At 43.5% G+C, this 26249-nt stretch overlaps 1 protein-coding gene across 1 annotated transcript in view; it reads left to right on the forward strand.

The window, feature by feature from the left end:
* MOV10L1 (Mov10 like RISC complex RNA helicase 1) overlaps positions 1 to 26249 on the forward strand; it is a 165024-nt gene that overhangs the window by 8190 nt on the left and 130585 nt on the right. The window contains exons 7-8 of the mRNA XM_044277185.1: positions 5434 to 5593; positions 5741 to 5853. Coding sequence (XP_044133120.1) covers positions 5434 to 5593; positions 5741 to 5853 — 273 coding nt within the window. The remainder of the gene's footprint in view (positions 1 to 5433; positions 5594 to 5740; positions 5854 to 26249) is intronic.

Here is a 26249-nt window from a genome sequence, read left to right on the forward strand (position 1 = left end):
AGCAGCACGCCCAGCAGGCAACCAGTGTCAGGGGAGCTGTTCAGAAAGCTCTGATTCATTAGACTGTAGTCCTTTTGGCCTTCTTCCTTCCATGTTCATTAAAGCCACCATGTATCTGAGCTTTTATGGTTTCTTGCGCCCAGGAGAATTCACTGTAGTGTAATCCAAAACCAAAGCTTTAACCAAAAGCCAGTTAATCTTTCACCCAGATCACCACGTACTAAACCTGCCATCCACCAAAACATCGCAATCCGGGCCGCCTGTCCAAATCAAATACTTCCGAACCTTCAACAAGTGGTGCCCGGTCCAGGTTCTCAACAAGCTATTGGCCCTGCTGGCTCATTCCTCCAAGAACGAACCACTTCTACCGTTCAAAGGAACATTTCTCACCACGGCCCGGTTCATCCACCACATTCGCATCCTGGCCAAGGGGTTGGGCCACGATCCCAAAACTATATCGGTCACTCCTTCCGCATAGGTGCCGCTTCAGCAGCTTCGAAACACAACGTCCCGTGCCACATCATTCGCAAAATGGGCCGCTGGCAGTCCTCCTGCTTCACCCGTTACATTCCCAATCCGCACAAGGAAATCTCTGACGCTTTCTGTAACCTCGTGTGGTAACCTCAATAACATAATAAAACGCTTATTTCAACCTAACCGTCTTTTTTCCCTCTTATAGGCCTACCCTCGGACATGGCTTCGAGCACACCTCAGGCCAGCTATTCCAGGTCACCCGTGGCCACGCAGCCACCCCTCGTTCTCTCAGTATCCGTAGCCTCGACCACAAATATTAAGGCTGTTCACAGCCTGTAATTGTGGGAGGGGCGGAGGCTTATAAATCCTCTGAGCCTCCCCCTCTCATTGCGGGTACTAGCGGTGCCCCACCCTCTTCCCTCCCTTCTCCTTTCAGTTTCACCCGGGTAGGCCCCCTTATAGGCCTACCCTCGGACATGGCTTTTGGCACACCTCAGGCCAGCTATTCCAGGTTACCCGTGGCCACGCAGCCACCCCTCGTTCTCTCAGTATCCGTAGCCTCGACCACAAATATATATAACCATCCTTCCACACTCTGAATATCTGAATATCAATCCTCTCCTAGAGTATTGCAAAGATAAATTTAGGGTGTGGCAGGGATTACCTCTCTGTACCTTTAGAAAATCAATTTAATAACACGCCCCCCTATGTAGTCCCAAAGGCATTTTTTCAGAAACTCGTATCCTTTTAATGTCACCTTTCATTTGGGGTATGAATAGACCGAAGCTGTCTATATTAAATCTGACGCGTCTTAAAAAGGACGGTGGCAAGTCTCTACCTGATATACGCTTATATTACCCAGCTGGGCAATTGAGAAATATAAAATCATGGCTATTGCCAAATGGCACTCTGTGCAGACAAGAAAAGCATCTTACAGAATACTTAGATCTCACTAATCTATGGCCAGTTCTAGAACAACCTAAATTGTTTCCTCGTAGGTTGCTGCCGATTCATAGGGTGGCTGTCCAGATATGGTCTGCTTATAAGCACCTACATAAAATCGGGACAGACCTAGTTGGAGACACCAGTTTGGGATAATCCCATGTTTCCTGATCTGATGGTACTGCGGGACGGTGCACTCACAGCTGGTATAATTTATATATCTTCCTGTATACAACGATATGGACCATGCTGCTATAACCTTGGTATCTCCTATATACAAATATATATGTACAGCTGGTATTGGTTATTCATGTTCTTGTACATAGTGATATGGACCATGCTAGGCGAATACCTAGATTATACCAGCATCATAGTCCATATAACTATACTTATACATGCAGTGGATATAAAAAGTCTACACACCCCTGTTAAAATGTCAGGTTTTTGTGATGTAAAAAAATAAGTCAAAGAGAAATAATTTCAGAACTTTTTCCACCTTCAATGTGACCTATAAACTGTACCACTCAATTGAAAAACAAAACTGAAATCTTTTGGAGGGAAGAAAACAATAAAACATAATAATATGGTTGCATAAGTGTGCACACCCTTAAACTAATACTTTGTTGAAGCAGATTTTTATTTATTTTATTACAGCACTCAGTCTTTTTGGGTATGAGTCTATCAGCATGACACATTTTTGACTTGGCAAGATTTGCCCACTCTTCTTTACAAAAAATCTCCAAATCTGTCAAATTGTGAGGGCATCTCCTGTTCACAGTCCTCTTCAGATCATCCCACAGATTTTCAATCGGACTCAGGTCTGGGCTCTGGCTGGGCCATTACAAAACTTGAATCTTCTTCTGGTAAAGCCATTCATTTGTTGATTTGGATGTATGTTTTGGGCCACTGTCATGCTGAAAGATGAAGTCCCTCTTCATGTTCAGCTTTCTAGTAGAAGTCTTACGCTGGGTTCACACCTGAGCGTTTTACAGCGCGTTCCTACGCGCTGTAAAACGCTCAACAAGGGGAAACCAATGCTTCCCTATGGGAATGGTTCTCACCTGGGCGTTTTACAGCGCGTACGATCACGCTGTAAAACGCCCGACGTCCCAAGAAGTACATGAGCTTCTTTGGGGCGTCTTGTCGCACGTTCCCGTACATAGACTTTCGGGAACGCGCGACAATGGGCGTTCGCTTGTCTCTGTATGCGCGATTGCAAACGCCGGTACAATCGCGCATACAGAGCGCTCCTTTCAGAAAGCTCAGGTGTGAACCCAGCCTTAAGGTTTTGTGCCAATATTGACTGGTATTTGGAACTGTTCATAATTCCCTCTAGCTTAACTAAGGCCCCAGTTTCAACTGAAGAAAAACAGCCCCAAAGCATGATGCTGCCACCACCACCATGCTTCACTGTGGGTACTGTGTTATTTTGGTGATGTGCAGTGTTGTTTTTGGGCCAAACATATCTTTTGGAATTATGGGCAAAAAGTTCAACCTTGGTTTCATCAGACCATAACACCTTTTCCCACATGCTTTTGGGAGACTTCAGATGTGTTTTTGCAAAATGTAGCCTGGCTTGGATGTTTTTCTTCATAAGAAAAGGCTTTTGTCTTGCCACTCTACCCCATAGCCCAGACATATGAAGATTACGGGAGATTGTTGTCACATATACCACACAGCCAATACTTGCCAGATATTCCTGCAGCCCCTTTAATGTTGCTGTAGGCCTCTTGGTACCCTCCCAGACCAGTTTTCTTCTCATCTTTTCATAAATTTTGGAGGGGCGTCCAGTTCTTGGTAATGTCACTGTTGTGCCATATTTTCTCCACTTGATGATGTCTTCACTGTGTTTCATGGTATATCAAATGCCTTAGAAATTCTCTTGTACCCTTCTCCTGACTGATACCTTTTAACAATGAGATCCCTCTGATGTTTTGGAAGATCTCTGTGGAGTCTTCAGGGAAGACCAACTAGAGCAGCAGAACTTTTATTTGGGGTTAATCAGAGGCACTTTAAATGATGGCAGGTGTATGCTGACTCCTATTTAACAGGATTTTAAATGTAATTGCTTAATTCTGAACACAGCTACATCCCCAGTTATAGGAGGGTGTGCACACTTATGCAACCACAAATTTTTTTTTTTCTTCCCTCCGCCTAAAAGATTTCAGTTTTTCAATTGAGTTGTACAGTTTATAGGTCACATTAGGGGGGGAAAAAGTTCTGAAATGATTTTATTTTTGTCATTTTTTTACAGCACAGAAACCTGACATTTTAACAGGGGTGTGTAGACTTTTTATATCCACTGTATATGTTTGTACAGGAGAAGAGATGCCCAGGTTATACCATCCTACCCCTTATCACTATATATAATGAGGGGGCCATCATTCTAGTGCAGGGGTGTCAAACTCAAATTCATTGGGGGCCGCATCAGCAGTTTAGTCACCCTCAAAGGGCCGGTTGTATCTGTAGGATGTATACGGTTGTATACTGTATGGGGGCAGGGGCCACAGGGTGACTTTATACTGTGCGGGGGCAGCCGCTTGGTGACGTTATACTATATGGGGCACTAGGGCAGCCCCAAGGTGACGTTATACTGTATTGGGGCCACAAGGAGACGTTATACTGTATGGGGGCAGCCACAAGGAGACGTTAAACTATGTCTCCCTGTTGCCCCCATACAGTATATCAAGTGCCACGTGCAGTGCAGATTGCAGGCAGGGCCAGAGCCTCAGAAGACAGACAGCACAACCTTTATTTCTGACACCCCTGCAGATGAGCGTTCCTCCCGGAGCCTGTCCACATCGCAGCTCCCGGCCTGACCGGCAAGCGCTGACTGGGGTCACATAGCATGATACTGATTTATGATGCTATGTAACCCTTACAGTTCTGGAATGTGTTGGATAACACTGACATAATGTGTCAGCCATAGTGCCCCCATATCAGTGTCGGCTATAGTGCCCCATATCAGTGCCAGCCATAGTGCCCCATATCAGTGCCAGCCATAGTGCCCCATATCGGTGTCAGCCATAGTGCCCCATATCGGTGTCAGCCATAGTGCCCCATATCGGTGTCAGCCATAGTGCCCCTATATCAGTGTCACCCATAGTGCCCCCATATCAGTGCCAGCTATAGTGCCCCATATCAGTGCCAGCTCTAGTGCCACCCATAGTGCCCCATATCAGTGCTTTTGTTTTTGGCCATGGGCCAGACCTCTTGACCATGTCTGTCTGGGCTTTACTATCTTTGTAAACTCTATAAACCTCTCTAAACCCTTGCCCTCTGTGAGACAAGAGACCTTTCATTTGAAGATACCAGAGCTACAAAAGTACAAAAAAAAGTCAGAAAAACACCACAGCATGCTGTAGATGTTTTCATAATTTTATTCGGATTCCTAGCAAACATCGGGCTGCAGTGATTTAGTAGTAAAAAAAACCTAGGGGGAAAAAAAACATGAACAATGGGTCTATGCCAGGTTTCACACACAGCATTTTTTCCAAAAAACAAGGCATTTTAAAGACTTTTTAGGCTACTTTCACACTCACGTTTTGGGCGGATCCGTCATTGATCTGCAAAAACAGATCCGTTACAATAATACAACTGCATGCATCCGTCATGAACGGATCAGTTTGTATTATCTGTAAGATAGCCAAGACGGATCCGTCATGAACTCCATTGAAAGTCAATGGGAGACTGATCCGTTTTCTATTGTGCCAGACTGATGCATTCTAAGCGGATCCTTTTCCATTCAGAATGCATTAGGGCAAAACTGATCAGTTTTGGACCGCTTGTGAGAGCCCATGATGACTGATCTCACAAACGGAAAGCCAAAACGCTAGTGTGAACGTAGCCTTAGTCTATAGTACAATATAGGCTTCTCTATAAGTTTTGAAAAACTGGAGCTTCATGGCCTCTTCAAACAGCTGATCATCATGTTGCCAGAAGATGGACCTCTGCCAGTCAACAACATTGTCCTCACAGAAAAAAAAACCTTTAACCATGACTGTTTTTGCCTTTTAGGTACAATGCATGTCTGGCAAGTGGGAAATTAACACCCCTGAAAATCAAAATGTGTTGGACTTGGACATTAAAGTTTTAATTGGCACTGTTACGTTTTGCAATAAAGATGGCGGAGAAATTAATCAGACAACTTATTTTTCCATGTGTGATGTGTGCGAAGGTAAAGTAATCCCCAGTGCTTTCTACTATGCTAAGTAATAATGGACTGGTGTTTCAATGGAAAACCTTCTTATCATTTAATGACGTCAATGAGACATCATTTGTTTAACTGTATTTACCATATGTATAAAATATTATACTATTTTAGGATATATCCCTTACAAAGGAGACTGGGTAAAAGCAGAGTATTTCATCAATCCATCTTCATGGAATAGTGAAGCAATTTCAGTAAAGCCTCTGAGATGTAAACGAGTAGACCAGGTATGTACTGAAGGGTATTCATTTTTTGAAAAGCATCTGTCCTGAACACACATCTGAACCTGAACAACGCAAAAAGCAGAATATGTACCGTATTTTTCGCCGTATAAGACGCACTTTTTCTTCCCCCAAAATGGGGGAGAAATGCCCCTGCGTCTTATACGACGAATGCAGTCAGTTTTACATCGCTGGCAGCGATGTAAAGCGAGTGGGGACTCGGGGAGGGACTGGGAGGAGGAGCTGGGGCCGGCAATAGCGGCGGGGCGGTGCAGTCACTGTACTAAAGGCCCGCCCCGCCGCTCCGGTGTACTAATAAAATATGTCATATTCAATGAATGGTTATTAAATATGCCCCTTTATGCCTAATAGTACCTTAAATCCTAAGCTCATCCGTACAATGCAGGCCGGGCGGGCGGCAGCGTAACTCCCTGATGTCACGTGCCTGCGCCGCCTACTTTATGAATGAAGCAGGCGGCGCAGGCAAGTGACGTCAGTGAGTGACGCGCCGCGCCGGCTGCCCGGCCTGCCGGCATTGTACTGAAGCGCTTCGGATTTAAGGTACTTTTAGGAATAAAGAGGCATATTTAATAACTATTAATTGAATAAGACATATTATATTAGTATACAGGAGCGGCGGGGGATCTGTGGATGGCACAGTTATGGGCTGGGAGGGTCTGTGGATGACACATGTATAACAGTGCCAGCCACAGATCCCCCTGTAACAGTGCCAGCCACAGATCCCCCTGTAACAGTGAAAGCCACAGATCCCCCCATAACAGTGTCTGTCATCCACAGATCCCCCCATAACAGTGTCCGTCATCCACAGATTCCCCCCATAACAGTGTCCGTCATCCACAGATCCCCCCATAAGTGTCCGTCATCCACAGATCCCCCCATAACAGTGTCAGTCATCCACAGATCCCCCCATAACAGTGTCCGTCATCTACAGATCCCCCCATAACAGTGTCCGTCATCCACAGATCCCCCCCATAACAGTGTCCGTCATCCACAGATCCCCAGTAATAGTGCCATCCACAGACCACCTAGTTCCAAACCCACCAAACCCACAGCACACCTTTTGGTTAAAAATATTTTTTTTCTTATTTTCCTCCCCAAAAACCTAGGTGCGTCTTATACGCCGGTGCGTCTTATACGGCGAAAAATACGGTAAATTGGGATTTCTCATCCTTGTTATTAGGCGCTAGCTGCTGCAGTTTTAAGCTTACAGTCCCTAGAATGCAAAAATATGCCTTCTGGTTATTAATTTATACCGTATTTTAGGTTGGGAAAGACTGATACGATCTCCACATTTCTCCACTATGGTGACTGAGAACAGTGCAGACTAACATCACTGTTGTCTGCCCTACTTGCAGAAGAAAAGGAGGCAGAGCCCATCTCCTACTCTATTCATTTCTTCAGCTTCTGAGTGCTGTGGTGTGTCTGGGTCTGCCTGGTTGGCAGGTGGAGGCTTATTGAGCTCTGGTGCCTGGTATGCAGGTCTGCCCCTGAGAATTCTGCCCTCCTGCGTCTGATACAGGTAGTCTCTGTCCTTGGCAGTTTAGACCCTCGCCCATCCCACTCCTTGTGCAGTCTCTCAGCCTCCATATTTAACTAATTAGGCAGTAACCCATCTGCAGAAAACTTGCCTGACTAGGACGCTAAAAAGAAAATAATAAATCTTTATTATATGTTGCAATTAAAATTAGAGTCACGACCTCTCATTTGTAACTTAGTGTTCAGGCAGGGTATAACCCCAAACAATGGGGAGATAGTACATAGCTCGAGTATCCCTCATATACACTATAGAAAAATGGGTTACACTACATCAGCCGTAATAGCAGCCATGTACCCATGCATGTATTAGAATATAGTAGTCACAATGTTGCTGTAGCATATACATTACAATAACCGTTCCAGTGTGGAGCCGGTAAGTAGTGTTGCTACACTAAACCACCTATTTAAGAAACTGCTAGAGGGACCAGCTGGTCTTGACCAGGACCTTTAGTTTGTATGGTCTAAAGGAATCACCTAGTGCACTCTCATCTACACTATTACTAATAGACCGTTTCTGAATCTAAGGGACTAGTATATCTCTCGCTCAACGCGTTTCTGTGCAATAGTAACCTCGCACGTCATCAGGAGCAGGTGTTTTAACAGAGTATCGACAGATATTTACATTTAAAAATCGCATATAGTGGCGTGCGGACTGGCAGTATATCGGCGCTGTGACGGCTGTACCGGCTTGAAATAGGTTTAACCCACCCCTCAGCAGGCCTGGTCTCGGTGGCAGCCAATAGCGATTGGGGTGTGCGCGTCATCTCCACCCACCGCGTCACGCCCACCACTAGTGCTATGTAGCGGTGCCAGGGAGTGTGAAGTAAGTGTGTAGGAAGGAACCAATTGGCGGCTGTACTTGTCAATCTGGAAAACACGCTGCAGTTAAAGGATGCAGATATAGGTCCTAAACTAGAGAGTCTCCCAGTATATCATCAATTTACATAACTATATTAATTTATTACAGAACAGAAAAAACACAAGAGGGGGAAATGAACATTCCTATGATCTAATGTAAACTACAGGCAGGATCAATATCGCTTGTATACCATCACAGTGTATATGAATATGCACTGCTGTAGATCATAATGCCTGTGTAGGAGTGTCAAGATACAGAAGCTCACAAAACGTATTAAATTGAAATGAATATCCTAAGGAGGATATCACTCAGATGAGTAACCATGATGCAGGCTTTTGACATCATAAAGCCTAAAAGGAAATACACACTATTTGTTACAAACATATGTTCGGAGGCAGTCAGAGATACGGGGTGCACATTGCTTTTAAATAAAACATGTGTATGAGATGGCATCATTGAGGCCCTATGGCTTTACAGTTTGCATTCTTAAAATCCATTGAGCCTCTTTTCGTAATAAAATTGTATCAACGTCCCATCCTCATGCTGGTCATGCCACATGTTCATTCCCCTGGAACTTCACTGTCTCTCTTATCCCATACTGGCAATTATTCACATGTCGTGCTACTGGTGTGTCCACCTCATTCCTAATATCAGAGAGATGTTCCCCAATTATTTTCCTGAATTCTCGTTTTGTTTTGCCAATACACAGCCTGCCGCATGCACAGGTCAGTAAGTAGACCACACCTACAGTTTTGCAGTTTACAAAGAATCTCAGCCCATATGTTGTCTCTGTGGTCGTACTGCTAAAATATTTGCCCTTGATGTATTTACAGAAGGAGCATGTGCCACACAGGAACAAACCTCTAAGGTTGTTTCTCAACCATGATTTTTCTGGTTTGGGGGCCTGATAACAAATGTGAACCAGATAGTCCCTTAGATTGCGGTTACGCCTGTAGGTGATCGATGGATTCTCCGTCAGAAGAGGCCCTATATCCGGATCAGATTTTAGAATCCCCCAGTATGTTGAGATAATCTCTCTGATTTCTCAATGGGATCTATCATAGGTACCAATGATCCTGCATGTGTTCATCTTTTTCCCTCATTCTTGGACTTGGCAGTTGTTCACGATCACGATTACTGCTTAGTGCATGTTGATATGCACTTTTTATAGTCTCTTGTGGGTAGCCACGGTTCTGGAACTGAGTCTGTAGATCACGAGCTGCCACCCTGAAGTCCACCAACTCGGAACAGTTTCTCCGGGCTCTTAAGTATTGCCCTTAGGAATAACTCTCCTAAGTGCAAGCGGATGGGTATTTTTCCATTTCAGGAGATTATTTGTTGCAGTTGGTTTCCTGAATAAATTAGTTATTAATCTCCCAGACTCATTCAGCCTTTAGTCCTTTCTATAAAATGAACACATCATCGATAAACCTAATTCACAGTGTTACCGATGATGTGAACTGTTCCATCATGTCAGAAAACACAAACTCACTCTCCCAGCAGCCCAGGAATAAATTGGCATAGGGGCACGGGGGCACACCCCTGAGCTGATGGAAGATCTGGCCTGCAAACACAAAGATGTTTCATGTCAGGATGAATTCAATTAAGTCCTGGAGGAAGCTATTGTGGCGCTGGCAATGTTCACCCCTTTGTTGGAGGTAAAATTTTATATAGCCTGACGTCCCTTATCATGTGGGATGGAGCTATATAAAGCTTCCACATCTAGGCTAGCCAGCCAAGTACTCTCCTCACATTGATTTCCATCCAGTCGTTTTAGAACATCCATTGCGTCTCTTGCGTACAATGGGAGCCCGTCTACAAAAGGTCTTAGAATTGTATCAGCATACATACTGATGTTTGATGTGAGGCCCCCTATCCCAGACACAATCGGTCCCCCTTTCAAAGGTGTAGACACCTTGTGCAATTTTGGCAGACTATAAAATGTGGCTAATATCGGATGTTCAGGATATATCAGTTTGTCTGCCTGTGCCTTAACCAAGATATAATTCAATTTTTTTTTATATACGGATGTCGGCTCACATGGAAGTTTTTGGTATGTCTGCCTATCCATTAGAATTCTCAGGCACATCTTTTCATACTGCTAAAAACCCAAGATGACAACATTTCCCCCTTTGTCTCAGGATTTGATCACAATTTCTGTCAAGCTCCAACTTTAAGGGCTTGATGTTCCTCTTTAGGCCTCTTTCACACAGGTGTGTGCGCCCCGTGGTCGTGCTGCGGGCCGCAATGCACGAGCACAGTCCGTGGGGCAGCGGATCGCGGACCCATTCACTTGAATGGGTCCGCGATCCAGCCATGCCGCAAAAATATAGGACATGTTCTATCTTTTTGCGGAACGGAAGTATGGGACGAAACCCCACGGAAGCACTCCGTAGTGCTTCCGTAGGGTTCCATTCCGCATCTCCGGATTTGCGGACCCATTGAAGTTAATAGGTCCGCATCCGTGATGCGGAATGCCCACGGAATGGCACCCGTGTATTGCGGATCCGCAAATGCGGTCCGCAATATGGCAACGGGGCACACACGCCCGTGTGAAAGAGGCCTTACTCATATTGCTACGGCCTTCACCTCCTTCCCTATTTGTCACTTCTAATGCACATAATTGTTCTGTGACAACTGTTACAAATGTATCAATAGGTGTATTATCATTACATAGTTAATACGGTTGAAAAAAGACAGATGTCCATCAAGTTGAACCAAGGAATAGGTGGGGACGCGAATCCCAGAAGGAAGTGAGACTCAGATTTCTAAACATTTTCATAAGCATTAATGTTTTTTACTTTTAAGAATTCGTCTAAACCCTTTTTGAAACTGTCCACTCTTCCTGCTTGTGACCACATCCCGAGGAAGTCTATTCCACATTAATTGGTGGATACTTTTTTGAGGTGAATCGAAGGTTCGTAAATGGGCCATCACCAGGATCTTGATGGCTTTCAGCAAATAGATCTGCCAACCGCTGGACATCCGGGAGATCTTGCTCCTCTATGCCCAGCTCTTGGCACGTGCGTTTGTCAAGGGTGATAAAGAATTTCCTCCACTTCAGCTTGTGTGCAAATAAATGTAGGTCCTTGACCCAAGTGAATAGATCAAAGCTGCGTAATGGAACAAAAGACAAGCCATTCTTCAATACTCTTCTTTCTATTTCTGAGAGTGTCAACCTAAGTTTGCGCCCAATTTGTAAATCATCACTTGTTGTTGTCATTTTGGGGTCGGGATGTGTCACTTTTTGTTTCTCAGAAAGTATTCCGACACAGGGGGAGGGGGGCGTTCCCTAAAAAATCTCCCCTATAATTCCTTCCCCAACCTCCACGATATCTCCCACTATATTGTCTTATCTGACCTTGACCTGTTCCCCCACCTCTTCCTGTGGCCACCTCACTGTCCGTCTTACACTCAAATGAGGACAGTTCAGTCTCAATCTCAAGTGGGGACACTTATTTAGAGTTCTAGTCAAAGATCTTCCCCTCTTTGAAATCCCTTATCTCTGTTGAAGAGTGCTTTTTAAAAATATATATAAATTGAGGATGCTCACCATCTTATTGGAGCTTGGCCCTCTGGCCACCCCCAGTTCCCAAAAATTACCAAATGTCTACAAAATGGCTGGCTCACAATATTCTGCAAGTATTTTTACGCCTACATATAAATAAACATTTAATCACACAATATACCAATAAATCATAAATCCCCAATTAAAATATATTTACAATAAGTTAATAGAACTGGTCCTTTTATTATGCGGAGCTCACGCATAAAAATTGAATAATAAAAAATAAATCAAAGTGCGGTTATTCGCTTGTGTTTGAGCGTGTGGTTCAAGGTTTGGTCATTTACTTTCAAATGGTTCAGTCATCTAATGTAGACAGACAAGGTAACATCCTCATCTCTTATTGCGGTCTATTCACATCAGTGTGATTTATCGCTGTTCGTGCACATTCATGTTAAGATTGTGCTATTAGTCACAATCGGCTTTTCAGATGGTTAAAATAATCCAAACTTGCTGATTATAATATATGGCCGTTAGTGTTTACATTTGTATTCAACAATGTTGCGTGTTACTCACGACCTCCTGCAGCTTATCAGCCGACATTCGCTCCGGTCTCTCAGCGCAAATGTCCACTGTATCACTCACAACCTCCTGCGGAATACTCATCGCTTTCGTTCTAATCTTGAAGAGCGGGTCTCTGCTGTGTCTTTCCCAGCGCATGCGCTGTGAGGTTCCTGGAACACTGACTTAGATTGGTAATGGTGTTCGTGTTCACCTTGTCTGCGATATGTTCTCATACACACTGCCCCTTCACAGCTGCCATCAGACGCGTTTTGGTCCACGTGTGTACCTTCCCCAGGGGTATAAAAGTCCAAATAAAATTCAAAACGGGGGCCATTTTAATCCAGTTCATATAAGATATAACATGGACCAGATCTTCCAATCGTGATATGAGGACCTACATATACGGCAGCTGCGCTGCGTGAACCTTAAGTTCATGCAAATAACTCATAATTCACACAGTGTGTTTTTACAACTAAATAGGTCACTGATGCAATAAAATTAAATTTAATATGGCATCTTTCTTATAGTGTGTGAGATTTGATGGTTGGCAAGATAATACAAACGTGCCATATATTTGATAACTTATATGGCACGCTTTACAAATTGGCTAATATCAGAAAGTAATTTATATACATTTACCCTTCACATCATAGATCCCTCAGGTTTTGTATATCGCACACTACGCTTTATATATAACCTCATAGCATAAGTGTTTTTATATCGTATTTAAAAATTTTATCTGACACCTTTCACATGGTGCGTTTTTTATTATTAAATAACTTCCTATATCTCAATCTTCCAATTAACGGAATTAAGAAATATAAACAAAAAAGAAATGAAAATAAAAAGTAAAAAACTGATCTATATGGATACCTTCATTGAAGTATGAGGTGAGGGTGTGGTCGCAGAACCCATCAGTGGGATGATATAAAACATGACACAGATGGCCAATGAGTCTCGCACCCCCACCCTGTCTTACAAAAATTTCCAATTCTGAGTTGAGGCCCAAAATCATATATTTTCTTTGATTTGCACCTGGACACTTGGGAAATAAAATTACCTCCTCTCCAATTTTCAGTCACTGTTTCAAGTGCTATAAATCTTAAGCCACATGGATTACTGTTGTGATGCGTTTTGAAATGTTAAGATAAGGTATGTTTTCATATACCTTTTTTATTACTATTAATGTGTTATTTTTAAAGTCCTTTTTTTGGTTCTCCCTATGTATTACATAGAACATGGGCACTTTATCAGGTAAATAACTGCTTTGCTGTTGCATGTCAGTAGTTCTTTTATTTCCCAGTAGGTCTTTTATTTTCCTGTAAACAATTACCAATGGGAAATAAAAGAACTACTCACATGCAGCAGCAAAGCAGTTATTTACCTGATAGAGTGCCCATGTTCTATGCAATACATAGGGAGAACCAAAAGGACTTTAAAAATAATGCTTTTTCTGAGAAGACATCAGATAGATCCCCCATCCATTTTTCTGCCGTGATGTCACCAGACAAAAAGCCTGCCATTCCCCTTCAAAAATATTAATTCAAAGCTAAATACTTTTTAGGCTTTATGATGTCAAAAACCTGCATCATGGTTACTTATCTGAGGGTTCTTTCCCCTTTAGGATATTCATTTCAATTTAATACGTGTCGTGCGCTTCTGTATCTTGACACTCCTACACAGGCAACATGATGTACAGCAGTGCATATTCATATAGATCAGGGATGTTCAACCTCTGGCCCTCCAGCTGTTGTAAAACTACAACTCCCACAATGCCCTTCTGTAGGATGATAGCTGTAGGCTGTCAGGGAATGATGGGAGTTGTAGTTTTACAACAGCTGGAGGGCCGCAGGTTGAGCATCCCTGATATAGATCATGACTGTATACAAGCGATATTGATCCTGCCTGTAGTTTACATTAGATCATAGGAATGTTAATTTCCCCCTCTTCAGTTTTTTGTTCTGTAATTAATATTGATATGTAGGGGGCGTGGCCTGGGATGTGAGCGGCAGCAGCGCGAGTTAGCTCCCGCCACCTGTGACAAAAGCCTGCTTCGTGGGCTTACCTGAGCTATCCTGCGGCTGACCACATCTCCCTCATCCCGGCATTTACTGACCAGTGTCCCTCTGGAGGGGCCCCATGGCCGGAGGAACCACTAAAAAGAGTAAGAAGACGGCGGGAGGTGCTGAGTGTGGTGCGCAAGATGGCGTCGGCACGCTCCACACTGAGAAGCAGCAGGGCAGAGCGGGAGGTGTGTCGGTAACGAGGATTGTAGTGAGCTCTAGGGCATCACAGAAGATGCCAGAGCTGAAGGGGCCCTGTATGGAAGAGGATCTGGAGGTGGAGGAGGCAATCCAGACAAGGTAGAAGGCTACTGCAGGAGCAGCCCAAGATGAAAATATGGAGGTTGGTGTGGCAGGGGCAGAGGAGGCAGTTCTGACAGAGGAGGAGGGGGCCATATACCCCTAGTGTGCAGAGCCGACACTAAAGGATGTCTTCAGGGCGGTTACCCAGTGTGGAGTGGCCCTGACAGCGCCACAGCAGCAAATGGGGTCCCTGAAGCAAGAGTTCTTCTTTATTGGACATGACCTGCAGAAAGTTAATGAAAGAATTGCAGAGGTGGAGGGCCGTGTCAGTGAGGTGGAAGAGTAAGCTGCCACCTCTAACCAAGGCATCCCTCACCCATGAACAGCAGATCTCAGCATTGATAGCCAAGACTGACGATCTAGAGAACCGCCCTAGATGCAACAATGTACGACTTCTGGGGATCCCTGAAAAAGTTGAGGGACTATGTCCTACTTTGAAAACTGGTTTAAAGATGTTTCCCCACTATATACGGTGGAACGGGCGCCACGAGTCCCCACCAGACCGTTGCACCCGGGAGCGCCCCACCACCTTTTCTGATTAAGTTACTTCCCTACAGGGACCGGGATGCCATTTTGCTGGCAGCCAGAAACCGCCCTGACATCACTATCAATGGGCAAACAATTGTGTTTTTTCAAGACTTTTCCTCAGAAGTCCAAAAGAAGCGGAGCCAGTTCTTGGATATGAAGCGGCGACTTCGTTATTTGCAAGTGTCCTATTCTATGATGTACCCGGCACATCTGTGGGTGGCTGCTCTGGGATCTGTCCATTTCTTCAATGCACTGAAAGATGCGACCACATTGACCAGCATGAACGTCAGCTGCGACAGGAGGAGAGATGATGGCCGTCCGTTTATTTCAAGTTTGTACCCTCGGTTATCACTGAGTGACCTGTTGGGAAGTTAGCCATCTACTGTTCTACTACTGAACTGCCCACGGAGCACGTGTATCCTTTTATGGCGGGGGACAATCTCGCTCAGCAGAAGTAGAGAGTTTGAAACGTTGCTTTTATGTCCGTTTTCATGGAGGACTTGTGCCTCGGCCTGTTAGATGATGCAATGCAGGCACGATTTTCTGGTTTTTGTTGCTCTTTTTTTTTTCAGGGGACTTTTTATATCATGGCCATATTGATGTTCTATATCTGTGATATCATGCATGCTTGTTACTGTACCGCCATCATATTGCTCTTATTTGCAATGCTCCTATTATGTTATGTTATCAGCTGGGTCATATTTCTGATGTTTAAAGAGGACCTTTTTTTCATGGGTCCGAACATCATAAGAGAACTATCTGGATATGTAGAGCGGCACACAGGGATCTCACTGCACTTACTATTATCCATGGGCGCCGCTCCGTTTGCCCGCTGTGGCCCCGTTACCTTCTTCCACGCTGTATGGTAATTGCTACTATCGGTTCACCAGAGAGGAGTCTGCCCTGTTTCTCCCTGGGCGTCCCTTCTCCCTGGCTGTAGCGCTGTCCAATCGCAGCACAGAGCTCACAGTAAGTGCCATGAGATCCCTAGGTGCCGCTCAACATGTCCAGATAGTTATCTTACAATGTTCAGATCCATGAAAGGTCCTCTTTAAGTATGGCTAGTGTATTTAATATTGTGAGCTGGAATGTGCGTGGCCTGGGTGACCCGTCAAAGCAATTTCCTGTGATGGACTATCTATGCCCGTATTTCCCCTCCATCGTATGTTTGCAAGAAACCCACTTTACGAAGGAGGGAATAACGGCATTCCATAGGTCGTGGATGAGTCATACTTTCCATTCTGCATTATCTAGCTATTCCCGAGGGGTTAACGTCCTGGTCCATAAATCAATTCCCTTCCAGGTTTAGTCGTCCAGTATTGACCAGGAAGGCCACTTTATTTGCATACACTGTACCATCTTCACGCAGGATTATCATATTAGTATCACTATATATACCTCCACCTTATAGCAGTGTGGCGTTAAGAGGTGCCTTGACATTTTATTAATGATAACCCTGATATACCCATTATTATGGTGGGAGACCTTAACAATACTATTCACCCCTACTGGGATAGATATGGGGGGGGGGCGGTTCCGGCAGAATCCCATGGTCCTGTATCAGCCTTTGGCAGATTATTGGAGGAGGTGGCTCTGATAGATTTGTGGCGTACCCGAAATCCCAATGTGTGTCAGTTCTCTTGCTATAGTATACCAGCTTGCACGAGGCTTTATCACACATTGGTGTGGTAGAGGTGAAGTACTTGGCTAGGGCTTTGTTTGACCATTCCCCTTTGCTTCTGCGTCTGTCCGCCTCACCTGTGGTTCCCATCTCTCAACGGCTATGGACATTTTAATTCTTTTTGGTTACAGGTAATTGACTGTTCATACATACAGGAGTATTTTAATCTGAATGCAGGCTCAGCCGTGTGCAGGGTGGTATGGGACGCCATGAAGGCTTGTCTAAGGGGAGTGCTCATTTGTTTTGGATCTGGTCAAACTGCCAGTTCGGTTGATGTACTGCTCCAAATTAGTTAATGTACATTCACGGAGAGATCAAACTGAGACGCACAGCTGAAGGTCAAAACAGGATCTCTGCTTTATTGTAGGTTACAGCAGATTATATAGAACAGGAAGAAACGGGGGAGGTAAGGTGGCTTGTATCTTTTCTATTGGCTATAAACTCTATTTTCTGTCACATCTGTGTGAAAGAGGAAGTTCTCCCCGATCCCCCTTTCCAGATGGGGGAATCTGCTTGCTTGAAATAAACAGAAACCGTCTTGAGGCACATAATAAAAGCAGAAAGCAAGATTCTTGTTATAGGCGTTGGCTGGGTGCCTGGCCTCCATTTTAACTACAGTATAGTTCTCAACAAGCAAGTATCCATTTTGTATCAATAGTCCATAACACATTCAGGGAAATAGTAGAACCAAACTTAAAAGCCAACAGTTTGGAGAATTTTTGAGGGATCGGGTTAGGATGACAGAGGCGGACTTTGTGGAAAAGGGCGATCAGCTGTCTTTATCTATCTGGAAGGAGGCACAGGATGCATATAACTTGCATGTTGTGGAACTTGCCCGCACAAAGCAATCCTTTCAGCGACAGAAGTATTATGATGAAGGGGAGAAGGCGGGCCACCTACTAGCCCTTGTGGCTAGGGCACAGTCCACGTTGGCATACATCACTGCTTTACAGGGAGTGGATGGAATGGAAATTGTGGACAGCCAGGCAATAGTGTCTGACTTTGGCTCCTTTTATGCCGATCTGTATCAGTCACGTCTAAGTTGTAATAAGGAAGATATATCATTATATTTACATGGGGTATCCTTGGCTGGGCTGTCAGATGCAGATAGAGCATGCCTTAATGGTCTGCTACAACTGCTAGAAATTAAGGAGGCGGTGTCTTCCATGGCAAATAATAAATCACCGGGTACTGATGGGCTGCCGGTAGAAATTTATAAGTTTGGAGATATTTTACTACCTCGGTTGCTGCAGATTTACCAGGAGGCCTCAGAGACGGGAGCGCTTCCGGCATCCATGCAGGAGGTTATTATAGTTGTTCTCCCTAAGCTTGGAAAAAACCCTCTCCTCCCGGATTCATACCGACCTATATCATTGTTGCCCACAATCATAAAGATATTGGCTAAGGTGCTGGCTATGCGCCTCTCTAACGTGATCTACTCTATTGTACATATAGATCAGTCTGGATTTTTACCGGATAGATCCACAGCAGTTAATATCGGATGCCTATATCTTAATATGCAGATTACGGTGGACAACCCAGGAGATGGGGTCATCTGTTTCCTGGATGCCGCTAAGGCATTTGATAGTGTTAAGTGGAAGTATCTATGGAAGGTACTAGTGAGGTTTGGTTTTGGGGATAGTTTCATAGCATGGTTGCGGCTGTTATATGGTAGGCCTACAGCGCGGGTACAGGTGAACGGATGTCTATCGGAGAGGTTCCGGCTAAACAGGGGAACCAGGCAGGGCTGCCCTTTTTATCTCTGTTACGATTTGCTCTAGCCATCAAGCCCTTGGCGGCTATTAGGAGTCATGACTGGATTACAGGGTTTAGCCGAGACTGGTCACAAGAGAAAATTGCATTATATGCAGAAGACTCCTTGCTGTTCCTGGCCGAGGCTAGGGAGTCCCTACCGGTGGTTATGGATGTGATCGGTATTTTTTGGGCGCTACTCTGGCTTGGTTATAAATTGAAGCAAATTGTCCTTTCTCCCAGTGGATGATGTGGATAACTCTGTGATTTATACTCAGACAGGACTGCAAGTGGTGAGTGAATTTAAGTATTTGGGGGGGGGGAGTTTCTAGGAAACTCGCAGAATATGAGAAGCTGAATTTATCCCCCTCATAGGCAGATTTAAACAGAAAATGCATGTGTGGTCTAGGTTGCCGCTGTCGGTAGTGGGACGGATTAATCTTAAGATCTGATAGATAATTTCCTCATATGGTTGCCTCAGTTTTTGTTTTCACTCAATTGAGAAGCTGTTTAGGGAGCTCATATGGGGAGGAGGCTCGGCACGGTGGAGACTGGAGACACTGCAAAGGAGTAAAACTGATGGGGGATTGGCTCTCCCGAATCCGTGGGTGTATTTCTTAGCCGCTCAACTTCAGCATATGCGGGGTTGGGAAAGAGGGGAGGGAGATGCCCAAAATAGGTTACTGAGAGGCTTCCTGGCGGTACCATACCTGTACGAAGTGTTATAGGCAGATAAGCTGAAAATGTCAGGTTTGGTGTTCCCTACAATACTTCTCTTGCATAAGACGTGGTGGAAAGTAAGGGACATACAAGTATAAATGGCATCACGCAGTATACCTCAATATGGGACACTCCATGGTTGCCACATCTGGGCATCTTCAGACCTAACATGCCCATGATGTCATAGATCTGATGCGCATCAACTGTTGGGTGTGTCATTGCATCTGTGGAGTAAAAAAATTAAGGGTTTGTACCTGCGAGTTTCCCCAGCACTTCTTTCTCTTTGCAATAAAATAAGCTACTGCTAAATTATGACTTTCCCATTCATGTTAGTAGTGGTCTCCCTGATCTCCCCCATGGATACAATACCATTTATCTTCCCACCTTACATTCTTACCCCAAATCGCATCTAGCACTTTGTATATTGCTGTGGAGAGGGATGTACTAACTAGTATATATGCTTAAAGTGAAATAAAGGAAGTTTCAACACTCAATTTCAAGATGTAATTTTTATCTTTATTCATTGCTTCCATACATCAGACAAGGACAATCCACCCAGCTTATGACTATTGTTTACGCGTTTCGAACAAACAGTTCTTAAGGTTACAATTAAGAACGGTTTGTTCGAAACGCGTAAACAATGGTCGTAAGGTGGATGGATTGTCCTTGTCTGATGTATTGAAGCAATAAATAAAGATAAAAACGGCACATCGTGAATGTGAGTGCTGGAACTTCCTTTTTTTCACTTTATGCATTGAGGTCTCTCTCACCTGTTTGTTCCGTGCACACGAGGTGCTGAGATATAAGCGAGCTGGAAAGAACACACTATGGACATAGAATATGTGCTGCATTCTCTTCCCATCACACTTGGGGACTGTGCAATAGCTCCAACTTGCTTGATATGCTAGACTATAGCAGCTAGAGAATATAATTGCTGCCTTAATTTAACCCGTTAACAACCAATAAGCAAAATATCTGCCATAGGTGAACAGGGTTTTCATGGAGCAGGCTCACAAACAGAGCCTGCTCCATACGCGGAAGGTGGCACCTGTGTAATACAGGTGGCACCAGGCTGAAATGACTGAGATCAGAGAGAACTTCGATCCTGGTCATTTAACCCCTCAAATACCACAGTCAATAGCGACTGAAGCATCTGATGTTAGACAGAGGGGCCCCCTATGGTGAAATTGCAGATTTCTATTGGTTATTGTGGCAGCCTGGAGCCTTGTAAAGACTACCAGGGCAGCCATAGTAAGCTACCTGATAAGCCTTAGCTGTGAAATGACTTAATTTGCCTGTAAAAATGTTTTCACATTTTCTCTGTTTTACATATAAAAATAGTGATCAAAAAGTCCGCTGTACCCCAAAATGGTACTAATGAAATATACAGCTCGCCCCACAGGGAAACAAGCCCTCAGTTCTGTAGATGGAAATATTAAAAAGTTGTCTGTCAGAATATGGCGATGCATAGAAATATTTTCTTTATAAAAGTGGTAAAACATAAAGGACCATTTATCAATCAGAAATTCGCCTAAATTGGGCGAATTTCAGGCGCAGATTGTGGTGAAACAGTTGGTTGCACCACAGTCTGCTAAATCTCCCAGCTCCAGGTCTAAAATTGTGAGCGGGGAAGGGGAGAGGTCAGCAGGCCCGTCTCATTTACCATTTTCTGCGCCTGTTTTAGGCGTAGAAAAAGGGTCCAAATGTAAGACAGTTTGGAAGCGGTCTTCCATTTAGAAGCGGGGGAGAATCTGCTGAAGTTATGAAGAGGCCCATGACTCTTCATAACTCGGACGGATACACCGCCAGCTTAGGGGTTTATTAAGACCGGCGTGTAAAATGCTGGTCTTAATAAATGTGCCCTAAAATTGATATTTATTTAGTATTGCTTTAATCGTACTAAACTATAGAGTAAGGTTGTATTTATTTTTTGTACACAGTGCCATAAAAATAAATACCCAAAAAACGCGGCAAAATTTATTTATTAAATTTTTTTTTCAATTTCACAAATATTTTTTCCCCCAATACAAGATATGGTAAATTAAATAGTGCTGTTTGAATGAAATTAAAAAAGTGATGGCTCTTTTGGTGAGGAAAAGACGAACGCAAAAATAAAAATTGTCCTGGTCCTATAAAGGGGTTGTCAGACCATATATACAGTCAGGTCCATAAATATTGGGACATCGACACAATTCTAACATTTTGGGCTCTATACACCACCACAATGGATTTGAAAAGAAACTAACAAGATGTACTTTAACTGCAGACTGCCAGCTTTAATTTGAGGGTATTTACATCCAAATCAGGTGAACGGGGTAGGAATTACAGCAGTTTGCATATGTGCCTCCCACTTGTTAAGGGACCAAAAGTAATGGGACAGAAAAATAATCATAAATCAAACTTTCACTTTTTTATACTTGGTTGCAAATCCTTTGCAGTCAATTACAGCCTGAAGTCTGGAACGCATAGACATCACCAGACATTGGGTTTCATCCCCGGTGATGCTCTGTCAGGCCTCTACTGCAATTGTCTTCAGTTCCTGCTTGTTCTTGGGGCATCTTCCCTTCAGTTTTGTCTTCACCAAGTGAAATGCATGCTCAATCGGATTCAGGTCAGGTGATTGACTTGACCATTGCATAACATTCCACTTCTTTCCCTTAAAAAAAATCTTTGGTTGCTTTTGCAGTATGCTTTGGGTCATTGTCCATCTGCCCTGTGAAGTGCTGTCCAAGGAGTTCTGAAGCATTTGGCTGAATATGAGCAGATAATATTGCCCGAAATACTTCAGAATTCATCCTGCTGATTTTGTCAGCAGTCACATCATCAATAAATACAAGAGAACCAGTTCCATTGGCAGCCATACATGCTCACACCATGACACTACCGCCACCATGCTTCACTGATGAGGTGGTATGCTTAGGATGATGAGCAGTTCCTTTCCTTCTCCATACTCTTCTCTTCTCATCACTCTGGTACAAGTTGATCTTGGTCTCATCTGTCCATAGGATGTTGTTCCAAAACTGTGAAGGCTTTTTTAGATGTCGTTTGGCAAACTCTAATCTGGCCTTCCTGTTTTTGAGGCTCACCAATGGTTTACATCTTGTGGTGAACCCTTTGTATTTACTCTGGTGAAGTCTTCTCTTGATTGTTGACTTAGACACACATACACCTACCTCCTGGAGAGTGTTCTTGATGTGGCCAACTGTTGTGAAGGGTGTTTTCTTCACCAGGGAAAGAATTCTTCGGTCATCCACCACAGTTGTTTTCCGTGGTCTTCCGGGTCTTTTGGTGTTGCTGAGCTCACCGGTGCGTTCCTTCTTTTTAAGAATGTTCCAAACAGTTGTTTTGGCCACACCTAATGTTTGCTATTTCTCTGATGGGTTTGATTTTGTTTTTTTTCAGCCTGATGGCTTGCTTCACTGATAGTGACAGCTCTTTGGATCTCATCTTGAGAGTTGACAGCAACAGATTCCAAATGCAAATAGCACACTTGAAATGAACTCTGGATCTTTTATCTGCTCATTGTAATTGGGATAATGAGGGAATAACACACACCTGGCCATGGAACAGCTGAGAAGCCAATTGCCCCATTACTTTTGATCCCTTAACAAGTGGGAGGCACATATGCAAACTGTTGTAATTCCTACACCGTTCACCTGATTTGGATGTAAATACTCTCAAATTAAAGCTGACAGTCTGCAGTTAAAGCACATCTTGTTCGTTTCATTTCAAATCCATTGTGGTGGTGTACAGAGCCAAAAATGTTAGAATTTTGTTGATGTCCCAATATTTATGGACCTGGCTGTAGATGACCTATCCTCAGAATAGTTCATCAATATCAGATCGGTGGGGGTCTGACACCCAGCACCCCTGCTGATCAGCTGTTTGAAGAGGAGGTGGTGCTCCGTGCGAGCGCTGCTTCCTCTTCATTACATTCCACGTCATTCCGGAAGTGCAGTGTAATACAAGTACTCGCTTCATTCACTTGAATGCAGCTACAGGCAAGACGACGTGTACTGTAATGAGGAGGAAGCGGCACTCGCATGGAGCGCCGCCTACTCTTCAAAAAGCTGATCGGCGGGGTGCTGGGAGTCAAACCCCCGCTGATCTGATATTGATGACCTATCCTGAGGATCATTATATATGGCCGGACAACCCCTTTTAAGGGAAGAAGTTTGCTTGTCGGAAGTCTTAAGAAGTCTGCTTCTTTTTAAGAAAATTCTGAAATTAATGTGTTGTTTGTCATATTTATTGTTTAAGTGGGGCGTAGAACCATGTACTATGTGATGCTGCTGTCTTTAGAGGGTAGTTATGTTTTTGAGGGAATTCTAGATTTGATGTAAGCAAGTTCTGGAAATATTTAATGTCATATAGGTTCAAAACTTGCAGATTGTTTGCATCAATAAATGTGGTTGCTGATCTGTGCTGTGTAGAAATGTAATATGTAAGAAGTCAAGGTTGTGCAATGTATGCCTGTCTGCTCTGTGTAAAGTCTGACCTCTAGTGTCCGGTTCAGATTCTGCATTCAGCTTTCACTTCCATTAGAAGCAAAATGTACTGTATGTCTAGCCCTCTCAGCTGAAAGCAGGACTGCGCAGGTTTTCTGTAGGCACTGACAGAAAACAAGGATCTTGAAAATGGTGAGCAATTTTAACTGCAACATGTATCACAAAGTCTGTATCGTATAGTGATTAGCTCGAGTTACATGACACTGGAAAAGCCCTTTTAAGAGGTCTGTCAGAATGATCATCATTATAATGGGATCTTCACTTTACAGAATGTTAGGACAGCAAGTTCTAAGGTATATTCTCCACAAAACACGTAACTGCTGGGTATTGGGTAACAGCTTGGGCTCCCAGGAGGATCTTCCTCCTTTTTATAAGAAAACGAATGAAAAAACATGCGGATGGATCCTAAAACTAATTAGCGTTGGCCTGGAAGTCATCTTGCAAACCGCTTCTGGGATGGTGTGTCTATCTCCCATTCTTGTGAAAAGCCAAGTTTCTAGAAGGTCACTTTGTGAAAATAGCAAAAAATACAGTAAATAATTTTAAAAAATATATATTACAGGTTGTTAATCCCATGTGGAGCATCTCCATTTAAAAAGGAACAAAAGATGCCCAATGTTTCTCATCACCACGATGTAATTTGGGGATTGTGTATTTACCTTTACTACAGGTATTTGCTAAGGTGTGGCCCAAAATCACTTTGGACTGTGGCACAGCAACAAACTAAAGGTGGATTTAGACTGCCTGATTTCCGGGCAGATTCCTGTGGATGCTCTTTTTTTCTAGATTCCAGTGGGAGGGAGACACTGGGCAGACAGCAGAGCAGGGGGGCATGGCCAGCACAGTGTCATCTCTGTACAGACACATATCTGCTCTCTCAGGCTTGTGCACGAGACATCATCAGAGCAGGGAGAGAGCCTGACATCACATGTCATGTGACCCTCGGTGAAATCTGAGAAAGGAGCAACTACAGATGCAGTAAGTGCATGGTAAAACGGTTACATTTGATTAGTTAAAAACATACAAAGAACAAAGAAAAAAAATCTGATAACCCCCTTAACCCTTTCCTGCTGAAAGAAACAAAAAAGAATAATATCTGGAATTGCTGCACTGCTTTTTTTTTTTTTTTTTTATTTGCATTTGCAGCGGTTCCAGATCCCCAAACCACCCCCCGTCCACAGCGCCTTTTTTGCCATTTGGTGTCCATGCCCTTTTTTGGGGCTTTTTTTTTTTTTTTTTACAATTTTCCAGCTGTGTACCACTTTTTCTGTGTACGAGCTGTGACTGCCAAGAAGTGCTGATCAGTGCATACCTGCCTGATCAGCACCTGGGGACTATTCTTTGCGCTTTTTTTTTTTCTTCACATTTGTGTTGATTTTTTTATTTTTTGCCAATTTTTCCTTTTTTTTTTTTTTTCTTTTCTTTTGTTAGGGAGTTATATAAATATATATATATATATATATATAGATATGTTAATTTTTAGCCAGTGTTCACTTTAACACTAGTGAATTTTTATACAACAGTTTTTGCACGCACGATCTGTGTGCGTGCTGCAGAGCACCGATCAGTAGTGTGCTCATTTACATCTGCACACTCTTGAGTTTATTTTTTTTTATGTGAAAAAAAAGAACTGCAGTTAGTGGTAGTTAGATAGATAACTACCATTAACTAATACGGCCACGGCTGCACAACGGCCGTGTGCATGAGGCCTTATTGTCAGTTTAACACGAACGCACCATCTGTGTGCGTGCATTTTGCATCCACTGAACACCGATCAGTAGTGTCCATTATGGATCGCATCTGCTCAGTTTGCACTGCAAGTTTTTTGTTTGTTTTTTGTGCAGAAAATACTTTTTGTAAAAAAAAAAAAAAAAAGTTAAACTTTTTTTTTTCTACTTCTAAATTCAATTTCAAATGTATTACAAGCCCATTAACATGTGAAAACACAACATACACACCCCTCACACTAAATAAAGGTTTACACATTTCATACGTCACACCCCAATAAAATAAAAATGGCCCGTCTGTCCAAACGAGTATACTCAGCTGAAGAGGCATACGCCATGCTTTCCTCCGGTACTGTTTGCCAGTGAGGGAGAAGAGGATGCCACTTTCCTCCACTAGAAGGAGCCCCAGGGTAGCAGCGGAGGCAGCCCCCCCTTTCCCGACTATTATCAGCCCCAAATTCCGAATTTTGAGGGCAGCTCCGAAATACAGATAGACTGTGCGGGCTTCACTGAACTTGATTATTTATTTATTTTTATTTTTTTTAAATAGAATTTTTATAGAATTTTTCATAGCATATCCTCCGTACAGAAAATAACAACATTGATTCTGGATACACGTGTTATAGCATAATTAA

The sequence above is a fragment of the Bufo gargarizans genome, chromosome 2, assembly GCF_014858855.1.
Source record: "Bufo gargarizans isolate SCDJY-AF-19 chromosome 2, ASM1485885v1, whole genome shotgun sequence".
NCBI lineage: Eukaryota > Metazoa > Chordata > Amphibia > Anura > Bufonidae > Bufo > Bufo gargarizans.